General features: G+C 37.1%; 1 protein-coding gene across 1 annotated transcript; it reads right to left on the bottom strand.

Annotated features, from left to right (window-relative positions):
• Positions 1–2,387: 2,387 nt before the first annotated feature.
• LOC114629101 (neuropeptide Y receptor type 6) lies at positions 2,388–9,356 on the bottom strand. The gene is made up of 2 exons (XM_028777118.1): positions 9,131–9,356; positions 2,388–4,747 (listed from the first exon to the last, which is right to left on the bottom strand). The coding sequence occupies exon 2, from the start codon at positions 4,561–4,563 to the stop codon at positions 3,448–3,450; it is 1,116 nt and encodes a 371-aa protein (XP_028632951.1). The 5' UTR covers positions 4,564–4,747; positions 9,131–9,356; the 3' UTR covers positions 2,388–3,447.
• Between the last annotated feature and the right edge of the window lie 4,305 nt (positions 9,357–13,661).

The following is a 13,661-nucleotide window of genomic DNA, read 5'->3' as shown; positions in this document are numbered from 1 at the left end:
AGAAAAAGAAAGAGCCATAAGAATAAGAGATGCTTAGTCTGGATGCTAGCCCATGAGACAGTGATTTCCTCATTCAGTGTGTGTCTTCCCATTTAGTGAAACTTTTCCAGAAATGCTCTCATAGACACACAGTGGTTTGTGCTTCCATTTTAGTTCTGCATCTAACCACGTTGGTAGTATTAACAACAGTGGACAAGTTAATATTCTGCATTGTTTCTTAGAAGGATGAAAGTATGTGAGGTCTATTAGGTGCTTTCTGCTCTTTCCTATATGAGAAACTAAGGTCTTTTTACATAATACTGTAGGAGTAAATCCTGCAGAACTTTTGTCTGTGGAACTTTCAAATTCACCCACTAAGCCAGGTATTCAACATTTCTCTTAGGCTCTAAGCCCACACCCAATATTTGTTTCTGAAAAACCTGAGTTCATAATTTCCAGCAGCAGTGCAGAAATCCAGTTTTCTAACTTTAGGGACTGTGGGCATGATTTCTAGAAGACATATGGATGAGGAGTGGTTTTGCCTAGAAATGGTCCTCAGGTGTTCCATGGCTCACTCAGGCTTGGCATCACTTATATATGTCTGTCTAAACATCCATGAGCTTGGTGCTGAAATTCTTCCATTTGAATAAAAAGCACGTCCATTTTACTGTAAGAGTAATATGTACCATCTGGACATCAATTCCCTTTGATGTTTACTATCTGTCATTTCACTTCTCTTTCAGGAGAAACATATTAACCTCAACTACAAGTTTGATTTGAGGAGCACATAAATGAGGGAAAGAGATCTTTTTCAGCCCACAAGAAACGTTTACCTTCTGTCTCCCCCTTTACTGTATCCTTGATTTCATGGAGGAATTCCTGGACATATCTATTCTGGAACACTATTTTTTTTTTTTTGGTCTCTTCTATAGTATCCTTACTTGTGGATAAAGTGCAAATTAACTCCACCTTTGGTATTAACCCTGTATTTACTTGGTCTGAATTTTCTCATAGGCAGCTTTCAGTCTCGCCAAAAGGAAGGAAAGCTTTCAGAATTCTTGGCTAATCTTATAAGAGAATACAGTCATTATAGAAAACAGTGTACAAGTTCCTCTAAAAAATTAATAATAAGAGTATGCTATGATCCAACAATGTTACTCTGGGCTTGCATTTCCAAAGGAATTTATTTAACCAGTATGTCAGAGCCAGGTCTCATGGCATAGTCCTTAATCTCAGCCTGGTACCCACTTCTCAGTGGCCACAGTGACAGGAAGGGAAATATCAAGTCATCAAACTTTCCCCATGGTAACTGGGACAGCTTCCAGCTATGTACAGAGCTTCAATGAGCTTCTCATCCACAAGCTCAGCCTTCCAAGTATCATGCACTGGCTCCACTGGCTGGGTTCTTGCTAATTCAAGCTAGAAACTAACAGGAAAATTCCAAACCTTCTCTTACACCCCATTCCATGGTCATGTGATCCTAGATCAGAGCATACCTCTCTTGGGTTTTGGCAACCTTTCTGCTTTCCTTCCCTAAACTTGGCAGCTCTCCTCATTGATTCTTACTGTTAGCCTCCTTTACATGCACCCAGCTAGTCAGAGCCTGCCAGAGCCTGTGTGAACCTAGGATACCCTAGTCTATCTCTAAGATGGCTATTCTCTAGCTGTCTTAATGGAAGGGCCTTTGAATAACTTAAGAGCTTGGTGTGGTGGCACAGGACAAAGCTGAAACTGGTCTATTTTCATGACTTAGAAGACACCTTGATTACAGGGTAAACTCTTGCCTACCAAGCTGTCTTTTTCTTTACTTCGTTTCAATGTTAAAAAATCAACACTAGACAATCATAAACAGTTGCAGAATTAGTCACTTTTGCTTTATGAAAGTTTATGGGACATTTAAAAGAAAAAAATAAAAGATGTAGATGAAAAACTACTCTTATTGTGGAACCAGGCAGAGTCCAGGTTGAGGAGACAAGAGTGTAGGTCAGGCAAGGGAACGACATTAGTGTTTGGGGTATTCCCCACTCTTAGTATTTTGAGTAATGTTAGTTAGCAATGAAACTAGGGTTGGTATTTCTTTAGTATGTAAAGAAGGGATTACATTGAATATTGATTACAGAGCAAAACGAGGAGAGGTAGAATGGGTAAGGAGAGACTCAACTTTTGATTGGCTAAGGTGTCAGAGTCTCGTGCCTTCAGGATTCTAAGCTGCTGACCTACACTTGACAATGTAAGGCCATTACATTTGACTTCCGTTGGGTGCGCTGTAGTGCTTTCATGGTTTATTCATCCCCAAATGACAGAGAATAGAAATTTAGATGAGAATTGGGAAAAGATGGAAGTAAGGAGGGAAGTAGAAGGCCATGATAAAATTCCAAGAAGGGAAATAAATAATCACAGGTATTAGAAGAATATTTATTCAAAAGAAGACATGCTTACATTGTACATGGCACACATAGGATGCAGTCAAATTTAACAAGTATCAGGAGGTTTGCCTAAGGAAATGGTAAAGCTTGTGTGATTAGTAGAAGGCTCTGAGCTAACAGCTGTTGAAACAAAAGGTCGATTATATTGTTGTAAATAAGGTAGCTGATGGCCTTACTTAGTGAATATTATTGACTAATGTTTAAATAATGAGATAGATGATAATTTTCTGGAGTGCTGGAGTTAATTATAATGCCACTGTTGATAATAATCTCCCAGTTTACAAAGTGATAATGAGCCTTTACTTAATACACATAAAGACATAAGGATAAAAGGCCATTTTGTGATGAAATCTCTATTGATACAGAACCTTCATTAGTTAAAATGATCTCTGTCATAATTGGAGTGCAACTGAATCTATAACTAGTTTTCTTAGTCTTAATAGCATTGTTAGCAAAAGAAATGGAATGTTATTACAACTTCAGGATCTGATTCAGACAGGAAAATTAATTAAAACTCTAATGTTCAGTATAAATGTTAAAACAAGCTTTCAATTATAATAATTAACTAATAAATTATGATACTATGCTTTCTGATTTATCTAATATTAATGAATAGTTATGTGGTTGAAAGTTATAGTTTCACATGTGAAAGTTGAATTACTTTGATGCAGAGGAGGCATAGCATGGGTTTTTCCTGCCTGTAGCACAACTAATAATTTTGTGGCTATTCCAGGGAATAACAGGAACTTTGTACCATAGACATATTTGCTGGCCTTGTATGCTTTCTCATTTTTGCTCTCTCTACCTCAGTAATGGTGGCTAGGTTTTTGAGTTATTATTCTTCCAAAGGGAAAGGAGATAGGGTAGGTATAAATCTCTGTGTGTTCTGTGGATGAATGGAATAGACATGCTTAACTTAAAGCAAAACAGGGCCCAAAGATACTACACAGTTAACTCTGGCTTCCTATGCACCTTGCCATATTCCGTACTATTCCTTCTCCTTCTTTGATACTAGAGGGATTGTGCTTTCGTTTACTGATTTCTATATGCCTATTGGTATGTGAGCCACTTTTAATGATCCCTTGGATTCATCTGTGTGCATAGTGGACATGGCAATATTTTCATATCTTTCCTGAGGTTCAACACAACAACAGTGGTGAGTAAGCATCATTAGGTCCTTCTGGAAATTCTTGTTGAGAAAGCCATAAAACAGCGGGTTTATGCACGTAGAAACCATAGCAACCAAGTGGCAAACTACGAATACCAGGTCGTGGTGGCAGCTCATCAGCATCTCATGATACCAGTCAAAGATGACATTGAAGATGTTCAAGGGCAACCAGCAGGCTCCAAAAGTCACTACGATGGAAATCAACATCACATTTACCCTCCTGTTCTCATTGAGACGGCTCTTATTTTCCCTCCTCCTGTCCACCTGCCTAGTTCTTTTTCGGAGGCAGATAACAATCTTCAGGTAGCAGATAAGAATGAAACCCAGGGGGACAAAATACTGGAGCATAAATAATGATGTGGAAAAGAGGAGTTGGTTCAATTTAGAAGGCCAAATCTCCACACAGACTACCTGGTGGGTGTAGATGTCATTAGGGAGAGAGAGATTATGAAAGGGCTCATTGGTGAGGTGGTAGGACAGGAATAAGGGAATAGACAATGTCAGAGAAATGAGCCAAATCAAAATGATGCCCCAATAGGCATGAGATACCCTGGGTTTCCAGCCCCGGGGGTTCACAATCAGCTGATATCGTTCAATAGCAATCAATACAAGGGAGAATATGGACACAGAGATGGAGACACTTTGCACATAGGACGTGAGTTTACACATAATGTTCCCAAATACCCAGTGGTCCATCAGAGTGTAGATGACTGTAAAAGGAATGCACATGACACACACCAAGATGTCAGAGAGGGACAGATTGGCAATCAGTATGTTAGTAACATTTTGAGCTTCTCTCTGCTTTTTAAAGATGATGATGATAAGAGAGAGGTTTCCAAAAATGCCCATGATTAGGACCACGGTATATGCTATGAGTAACAAGAGTATGGCTAGAAAAGGGGGTTGACAGGATTCAAAATAGAAAAATGCAGAGTTGTTGCTCTTGCCACTGGTTTTATTAGGTGCTGGCTGGTTTGTGGGCACTTCCATTCCGTCAGGAATTTGATGAGATATTTGCTAAGCTTCCATGTATCATCAGTGGATGTTTGGCCATTGGTTCTTGAAGGACTCCTGGCTCTGCAACTCTCAATATATAATCAATGAGTTGAACGTTTCTGATCTCTGTCTGTATCTGATGGAAACACATAAATGATGTCAGCATGCTCTTGAGATCCTAAAAATCAAACAGAACCCGGAATATTAGTAGAAGGTTTTTTTCTGAGAGAGAGAGGGAGGGAGGGAGGGAGGGAGGGAGGGAGGGAGGGAGGGAGGGAGAGAGAGAGAGAGAGAGAGAGAGAGAGAGAGAGAGAGACCCATGCAGCCTCAGTTTTCCTCAAACTCACTATACAAAATGATGTCCTTGAACTTCCATCTCTTTCAAAGATCTGTACACCTATGCATTTATGCATGCATCCATCATGTATTCTGTGGCTTCTGTCCCCTTTACATGTAAGGACTTAGTACTTTCCCCCTCTACAAAAACATCATCCTGTGAAACAGGCAGTGGTCCTTACCATGCCTGAAGTCTCTGACACATTAATTTTGGACTTACTAGTGAGCAAAATTATGGGAAATAAATTTCTGTTGCTTATAAACTATCTAATATATGGTATTTATGGCAGTATAATGGAATTGGACTAATTCAGGTTTCAAGCAGTTGTATCCAAATTTTTGACGATGGAGCACAACACTGTCTCCTACAAAGTTCAAGCTTGACCACATGTTTAAGTTACAAAAAATTGCAAAAAGAGTCTTATAATTTTTAAAGTATGTTTATGAGTGTTGTAACACTCTCATAGCTAACATCATTCGCTTGTATGTAACCTGAAGGCTGTAGATTGGATAGATCCGATGAAAGCATTACTGGAAATGATTTAAGCCAGATTCCTATCTGAAGAGTGGGGGTAAATTATGCCTATCTGCTTGAGTTGTGAGACTTAACTAACAATGTACAATGAATTATTCTCTCATCCCCAACATATGGCAGAGAGTCAGTGCTCAGTGTGTGTGCTGTTAAAAACTGTCTCCTTCATTGCCATGAGCTAAGTTAAAGTCTTCAAGATGGGAGCTAGGATTACAGAACATAGGTGCTATGGGCTACTGTATGCCTTCTTTTTTATGTCTTCATTCTCTGGGATTTAGTAAATGTTTGGTATCACATTCAGATTTTTGGAAATCAAAGAAGGAATTAATGCATAGACATCTACTATTTAAAATTAACGTTGTTTACAATATGTTTCATTAATTTTTCCTCTAGATTTCTTCTAATGTCTAGTGGATAAGGGGCCCTGGATACATGGCTCAGAGTAGTTTGGAGTGGAAATATTCAGTGGAATTATTTATATCATTAGACATCACAAATTTAATGAACAAAGAATCAATGGTCAGATTTCTATCCTAAAGAGGATTGAAGGAAGGCAGAGAGTGGGGGATCAAAAAAAATCTCTTCATATTGGTTTTTTCTTCAGGAATATGGGGAAAGAAACATAATAACACTGATAAAGGAGACTGAGCAATAGGAATGGGAGGGCATGAACTTTTCTTTATAGTGTGAAATTACTTTGGCTTGCTCTTCCCTGAGTTCAAAGGCTTAGAAGATTGTTACTGGAAAGAAATCACCTCAAGAATGCTTTTTGATTATACAATAAACACCACAATGAAGAACACCTTAAAAAACCCTGTGGATGAATAGGAACCAATGATAAACACAGTACACTTTATAAAGACAGCCAAAAGGACTTGTCAATGATGTGGTGACAAGGAGAAATAGCCATGTTTAAAAGCATCAGGATTTCTATAGACCTGACATTCACAGATATTGGCTGAAGGGACATTTCAAAGTATATTCAAGCTCTTTATGTCACTTCATAGGCCAGAGCTACAGATGAGAAATAGAAAGCTTTGATTTCTAATTAAAGGCTTTCTACCAAGCAAAATTCACTTTAATGGGAAAAGGAAAGAAAAGGAGTTGGGCAGTAACTGCGTATGCAGGCTGGTGTGCTAGCATGGGACTTCCTCACAGAGGACATATCTGCTGCTAGCTAGTGCTCAATTTCTTCATCAGTCAAATGAAATTTAAGAATGGCTTCTTTATTATTTCATAATGGCCAATGGAATGGTTTCTTGAGAATATTTCATAAACTGCTAAACAGTGTAACAGTGTTCATCATTGTACTGTTGACTCTGTCAGCCACTTGGGCAGAGCTTTTGTGAGAAGGGGTGGGAAGGTTCTAGTTCTCTCTAATTTAAGAAATATCAAATCTCAGAAAATCCAAGAAATTAGCTGGAGCCAAAGTGTGTGTCTCTCTCTCTCTCTCTCTCTCTCTCTCTCTCTCTCTCTCTCTCTCTCTCTCTCTCTGTAACTGATTTTCTCTACAGTTTTTGCTGTCTATTATAAAAACACATTTCCTATAAATCCTGGGAATACAGCTCTGATAACAGCTTTCTCTTTACAGATGGGAAAATGCATAGAACTTTACAGAGTCCCTAGTAGATGGGCAAGAGAGAAAGGAGTAAGCAGCAGCAGCCTTTATTTGTTCTTTCTTGTAAATGTGTTCACAGAGGATGAGGGCACTTCCCATCCAGCAACAGCACATGCAAGACTGTGAAGAAACCTCTCTACCCCTTTGTATGTTGATTACTATTCAAGGAAAAAAATCGCCTTCCAGTCTATAAATTCCAAGAGAGGCTTAGAGCTCGGAAAAGTCAGAAAAGTGTTGGATGGACTTCATCTGGGAGGGACCCAGAGATGAATGCAAGAGGTGTATTACCCAAATGTTCTCTGCACAGCTCAAAGATTAGCAGGGAAATCCCTAAATATGGGCTTTAAATTGCACTGTGGGCCCTGCACTTTACATAATTGGTAACTCTGAAGTTTCAGTCTGTAAATCCTGCTTATCTGGAAATGAAGTAATGTTAAGCTGAAGTTCATAAAAAAATTCTTAGGATTCAATTCTATTTTAGGAATGTTCATCTTGAATTGCTTGGTAGAAATGCTAGAGATGTAAGATCTCAAATGAACAAGTGACATTTGGTCAAATCTATGGGTAGCACATGACAGAGGTAGGTAATCTCCACCCTTCAATTTGATTATCTCTTACTTATGAAGTGTCTTCCTTGAGACTTTTATTTAAGTATTTTATTATATTTGTATGTATAATGTATTTTATTTATGTATTGTGGTCTAATAATTTCATGTTAAATTTATTTAAAAATATTTTTGAGTTTATATATTTTTAAGATGAACAAAATAAGAGAATTACTCTATGAAAATTTCCATGAGATTTTATTTACACATTTTGATGTCTTTTTTTTTATGTTGTATTTGTCTATTTTTATTAACACAATCCCTATTGGAGAGAAGAAAGGTCAAGTAGGGTACAGACTTTGTATGCATTTGTTCTTGATCATTCTATTTTCTTATTTTCTTATCACTAACACATTCATTTTCTGTTCATCTGTCCTCTAATTTCTGTTTCCTTTTTCTTTATCTCTGGATGCATTTTAGGAAAGCAAAAAAATATTTTAAACTATTGAGAAGTATAAAGAAACTCTAAACTCTTTAGCTTGAAAGTAATCCTTCTGTACTGTGCGCATTTGACAGATGTCACCATGAGCACAGCTCAAATCTCCTGGCCTTCAGAGTTCTACATGCTTGCCACTATTTTCTGCTGCTTCTTGTTATATGTTTCATTAAAATGTTCTATGTTATCTATTCTTAGTTGTTCAAAATTGGCAGAAGCACTATGTAACAGATACACACACACACACACACACACAAACGCACACACACACACACACACACACACACACTCCTGAACTCACATTTTCTCCTTCATTTTCTAAGAACAAGAATCTCAAATTCTATGTTAATGCAAACAGAATCTCTAGTTGTTAGAGAATTAATGGTTTTTAAAGTACTGCACATTTATTAGTTCATTCACCAAGCAATCATGTACTGACAAGGTAGGCTGTCTTAAACTGATCTTTACACTGTCTCATTCTTTCACTAGGACTGACATTTAATTTTTTTATTTATCAACTATGATCCACTGACTTGTTCATGGTCAATTAGAACTGTGTATTCTAAACCATATATCAAGTCATACTTTTGTATATTTAGTCATTTAATTTGTTTTTTTAAAGAGTCGAATAGTTCCATGAAGACAAATAAAATTAGAATCTTGTACACTCTTAAGAATGAAGATCTGCAGTGAGTGCCCACAGTAAGTTTCAAGAAACATGGTGTACTCTTTCATAGCCTTATTAAAAAGTGCAACTGTCCTGACTAACATTATATAAACCTCTTTATTCTACTCAGTTATTTGCCCATTAAAAACACAATTGTATACCTCTTATGGTGCATTCTAAAGTTATGGATTTGATTTTAAGATCACAGAAACAAGAATTCCATTGGTACAATATAACCTGGAAACAGAAGAATTCCAGTTTTTAATGATATCATACTTTAAAATTAGATTATCCTAGCACAAAATGCATATCTGAAAACCATGTTAACATGACTTGTTTTTTACAAGTTTGTTTCCCAATTTCTTACCTGTTAGAAATTTTCAGTCTGTTGCTCTGCTTTCATCTTCCACACACTTGCTTTCTTCAGTCTTGTTATTCTTAAAGATTACTTCTTTGCAGAACGATGTCACAATAACCATCTCTCCAATCCCAATACTTCTTTTTCCTGTCCTGATGTATTTATCATAGCTTCACTTCAGAAGTTATTCCCTGGAGTTGGAGTCATTATATTGGCAGAGAAATTGGAGTTCTGTGATCCAGTGGGTGCTGAAGTCCACTGGGGAGAATGCAGGGAGGAGTCAAGCCCTTGGCAGCAGTGAAGCCTAGCTACAGCTGCTTAAGAGATGTGAAAATGTCACAAATACCACTCTCTACCATCTGCAGGGATGATAAAATGAATCATGAAAATCTATAGCATATTCTGTCATACTGTGATACTTTTCAAATAAGGGTAGCTTTGTAAAAAAATCTGAAAGTTAACTTATAGGTCCCTGGAAAATTATTAGTGTACATTAGTAGCTAGTTGTAAAAATTTTTCCTTTACTCAATAGATGAATTTTATTTATATTGTGCCGTAATTTATAACTCATAAAATGTTTTAAGAATTGAAATTAACACTAAATTTCTTAGAAAAAGATAAATTAAAAGGTTTTTTTGTTTTGTTTTGTTTTCATCATGTAGCCTTGGCTGGCCTTGGAGTTATGTAATTGAGGATGACTTTGGGGTCATGATCCTCCTGCTTCCACCTGCGAAAGACTGATATTATAGATGTGTACCACTATACCAGATAGAAATGTGATTTTTATATATGACTTTGAAACTAACAATTGACTATCTATTGCTCTAAATGAAAGTAGGCACTGAAAATGGTTTGTACTTGAAAAGTTGTTAGGAGACTATTCCTTATTCAAATTTTGGTTATTTAAAATTCATGTCTCCTTCATTTGGTCACTCCATTAGGCAAAACTGTGCTATTTATTATTTTAAGTCTGTTTAGTAGTCTTATTAAATGTCACAAGTAAATGTTACATCACATACTGAGGGTACAAGAAAAAATTAGTCAGGTCTGGACTATGATGGCTAATATCTTTTATGACTCACAAATTTCTTTCTTATTTTTTTTATCAGATATTCTTTCATGAAGATTGATGTTCTGTCCAAGACTCAGTCTCATCTACGTCAGATCCTAACATTGAGCCTTCTTAGCTAGTAGGGAGCTTACAGCATTTCACAAATAATATGTAGGCGCTACTAGTGTGTACAAAATACGATGCTTTGTGATAGGTGAAATTATCAGTGAGAATTCTTGAAAAGAAGGTGTGTCTGAAAGACAGATTGATTGACTGGAACTCCAGTAATATGGAGAAGTTGGAATGTTGCAGATCCATATCCTAGTTACCTTATGTTGGGTTAAGTTTCCTGAATCCTTTGCCCACCTCTATGTCAGTGCTAACTTCCTGTGACTAATAATTTTTTTAAGTGCATAAGTCATTAAAGTCATTTTTAATGGTAATACAAAACTACATTGTCTTTTGGTTGTGTACTTTATTAACAATTTAGAGACAGTGTAAGGATTTTTCCCCAGGGCTAGCATAAAAACCCTATTTTACATGTTTTTTTTTTTTCCTTTTTAATATGGTAGACAGATCTCAGGCATAATTACAAAACAAGTTTAGTTTATTTCTATAGTCATATATCACATAATCATATTTGTATCAATGACAATCTCTTTTTTTAATTTTAAATGTTTTCTATTGAATATTTTATTTACATTTCAGATGTAATCCCCTTTCCTCATCTAGGAACCCTCTATCCCATCCCCCTTCCTTCTGCTTCTGGGAGGATATGCCCCCACCCACCTTTCCACTCCCATCTTCCCACCAACTTCTCCCACACTGGGGTGTCCAGCCTTCATTGGACCAAGGACTTCCTCACCCACCTATGCCTGACAATGTCATCCTCCCCTATGTATACAGCTGGGGCCATGGGTCCCTCCCTACGTGCTCCCAGGCTGGTGGTTTAGACCCCTGGGAACTCTGGTTGGTTGGTATTGTTGCTCTCCCCAGGGGGCCCCAAACCCTTTCAGCTCCTTCAGTCTTCTTTCTAACTCCTCCATTGAGAACCTCAGGATTGTCATATCACTCTAAACACACCTGATCTCCTCTGTGACTAATAGTTAACAACCATTTGTAATCTATTAACTTAAAAGACCACTAGTTTCCACCAATCCAGAAGCTAAGAATATCATAAGATAGCATCTGAGACTTATTTAAAAACAACAACAACAACAACAACAACAACAACCCTCCTTTTTGTAGCTGGCTCTTTGATGTACCCATCAATGAATTTTAAACTTGCCTTGATTTATGAGTTTCTTTCTTCTACTAAAGGACTTCATGAGACATCTTCCACATGGAAGCATGAAATCAGGATGACCTAGCTCCATGTTTTATGGGCCATGGTACTTAAATTTGGCTCTGGAATAAACTATTTATTATTTTCTTGTTTCTTTGAGGTGAGTGCCTACCCTGACTCTCTCTCTCTCTCTCTCTCTCTCTCTCTCTCTCTCTCTCTCTCCCTCCCTCCCTCTCCCCCCACTTTCTTTGTGTGTGTGTGTGTGTGTGTGTGAATGTTTATGTACAGTGAGTAAACTAGGCAATGGAGAGGATGAGATGGATTTGGTTGCTTTCTGGTTTTTTTTGTAGCTTTAAGAACTACAGAGAAAGCCGAAGGTAGATTTATGTTGAAGAACCCCTCTGAGAACTCAGGAATCTTGGGAATAGTTGGACAATGAAGGAGAAGAAACCGAGATAGAAATGATGGAAGATACTTCTTAGATATAGTTAATACCCAGGAAGGGAGAACCTATAATTTAACTGGCAAAAGGGGCTTAATAATGGCTAGTATCGAGTAACTATCATAATCAGGGAGCATACCATCTCTAAAGTGCTTGAATTATAAGTTAATTTTAAGCGAATTGGCTAGAGAATATGAAAGAAGATGGAAACAGTCCTAGCTCAGTGGAAGCAAAGAAACTGAACAATGCAACTACTCAGCTATCCTTAAGAGAAAGACTTGAATTTTGACTCAATAGGAGAGACATTAATTTTCTTAACAGGTGAATATTTCATTGTGTGTAGGTTCCACATCTCTATTATCCATTCCTCAGGTGTCAGACATCTAGGTTGTTTCTAATTTTTGTCTATTATGAATAGAGATCAATGAACGTTGATGAGCAAACATCTCTATATTAAGATACAGAGTCCTTTGAGGATATGTCCAAGTGTGGTATATCAGGACCTTGCCATAGATTGATTTTCATCTTTTTGAGGAAATCCCACACTGATTACCATAGTGGTTGTGTAAGTTTGTACTTTTACCAGCAATGAATAAGTATTATTCTTTCCTCATATCATCACCATCACAAGTTAGAATTTGCTTTATTGATCTGGGCTTTTCTGACTTGGGTAAGATGAAATCTCAGTAGACTAAGACTTTCTTGGACATACCAAGGTATAAATAACAAAGTGAAGGCTTTTAATATAGTTTAAAGCATGGGCCTTTTGCTTGGGCTGTCTCCTAATGACCTTTTAAACTTTACCTGATTTTCCAGTCTGTAATACACCATGTGGCTAGCAGCTTTTGAGTCTGTTGCAGTCTATGTCTGTTCTCTGAATCTCCTGTGTCTCTTCCTTCCCCTTCAGCATTCTCTCTGTCCATAAGTTCTGCCCTCCATTTCCTGCTTCAGCTATTGGCTATTAGATCTTCATGACCACCAATCAATAGAGAAACAACCTCTGATACATTTTAGATTGCCTTTAGGCAGGTGAGGAAAGATAGATATTTGTAGAATAGAAAACCACAGTGATGGGCCTTAGAAATGACAATATGAAAATCCTGCCAGCATTTATCTTTCTGCTAGTACAGAATTAACAATTGAAAATACAGAGATATACCTACACACAAAGTATAATAAGATCCCAACATTTCCCCCTCTTTGTCCAAGAAATAGCTTTAGAGAACACTGATAAACAATATACAATAAGAACAATTAGAACTATCAGATAAGAGTTACATTTACAATATTCAGTCCATTTGCATTTGGCAACCTTGGAGAAAGTATTCTACTATCTATCCTGTTTTGGTGAATTTTAAGCTCTATAACAAAATCATTTCTACTACCTAAATGATTTCCTATCATCATATAAGCTTTTCTATGCTCTAGCCTCATAACTTGCATTCACCAACCTTAAAACATCTTAAACTCTAAAGCATTTTTTAAGATCCTAAACAAGTTAGGCTTTTTTGTCTTTATAAACTTCCTACATATTTTGTGAGTTTTATTTTCTGCATCTGATAACAAGGGAAATTGTAAGGGTATAATGATGTAGTCTTCAACCTCATTAGAGATCTGAGAAGGATAAATATTACCTGAGTAAAGATAAAGTGCAGAACAAGAAGCTTTCTGCTGAGGATTGGTCTTCTGCTGGTATTGTAATGCTAAATACTGGCCCCTAAGACCTGATTGCCTACCCCTACCAGAGATGAGAGAGTCTGCA

The sequence above is a fragment of the Grammomys surdaster genome, unplaced genomic scaffold (assembly GCF_004785775.1).
Source record: "Grammomys surdaster isolate TR1022 unplaced genomic scaffold, NIH_TR_1.0 278, whole genome shotgun sequence".
Taxonomy (NCBI): Eukaryota; Metazoa; Chordata; class Mammalia; order Rodentia; family Muridae; genus Grammomys; species Grammomys surdaster.
This window is presented reverse-complemented; position numbering and strand designations above follow the sequence as displayed.

What these genes read in the sequence shown, in the direction of transcription:
- LOC114629101 (XM_028777118.1), bottom strand. Translation starts at nt 4,563, where the DNA reads ATGGAAGTGCCCACAAACCAGCCAGCACCTAATAAAACCAGTGGCAAG.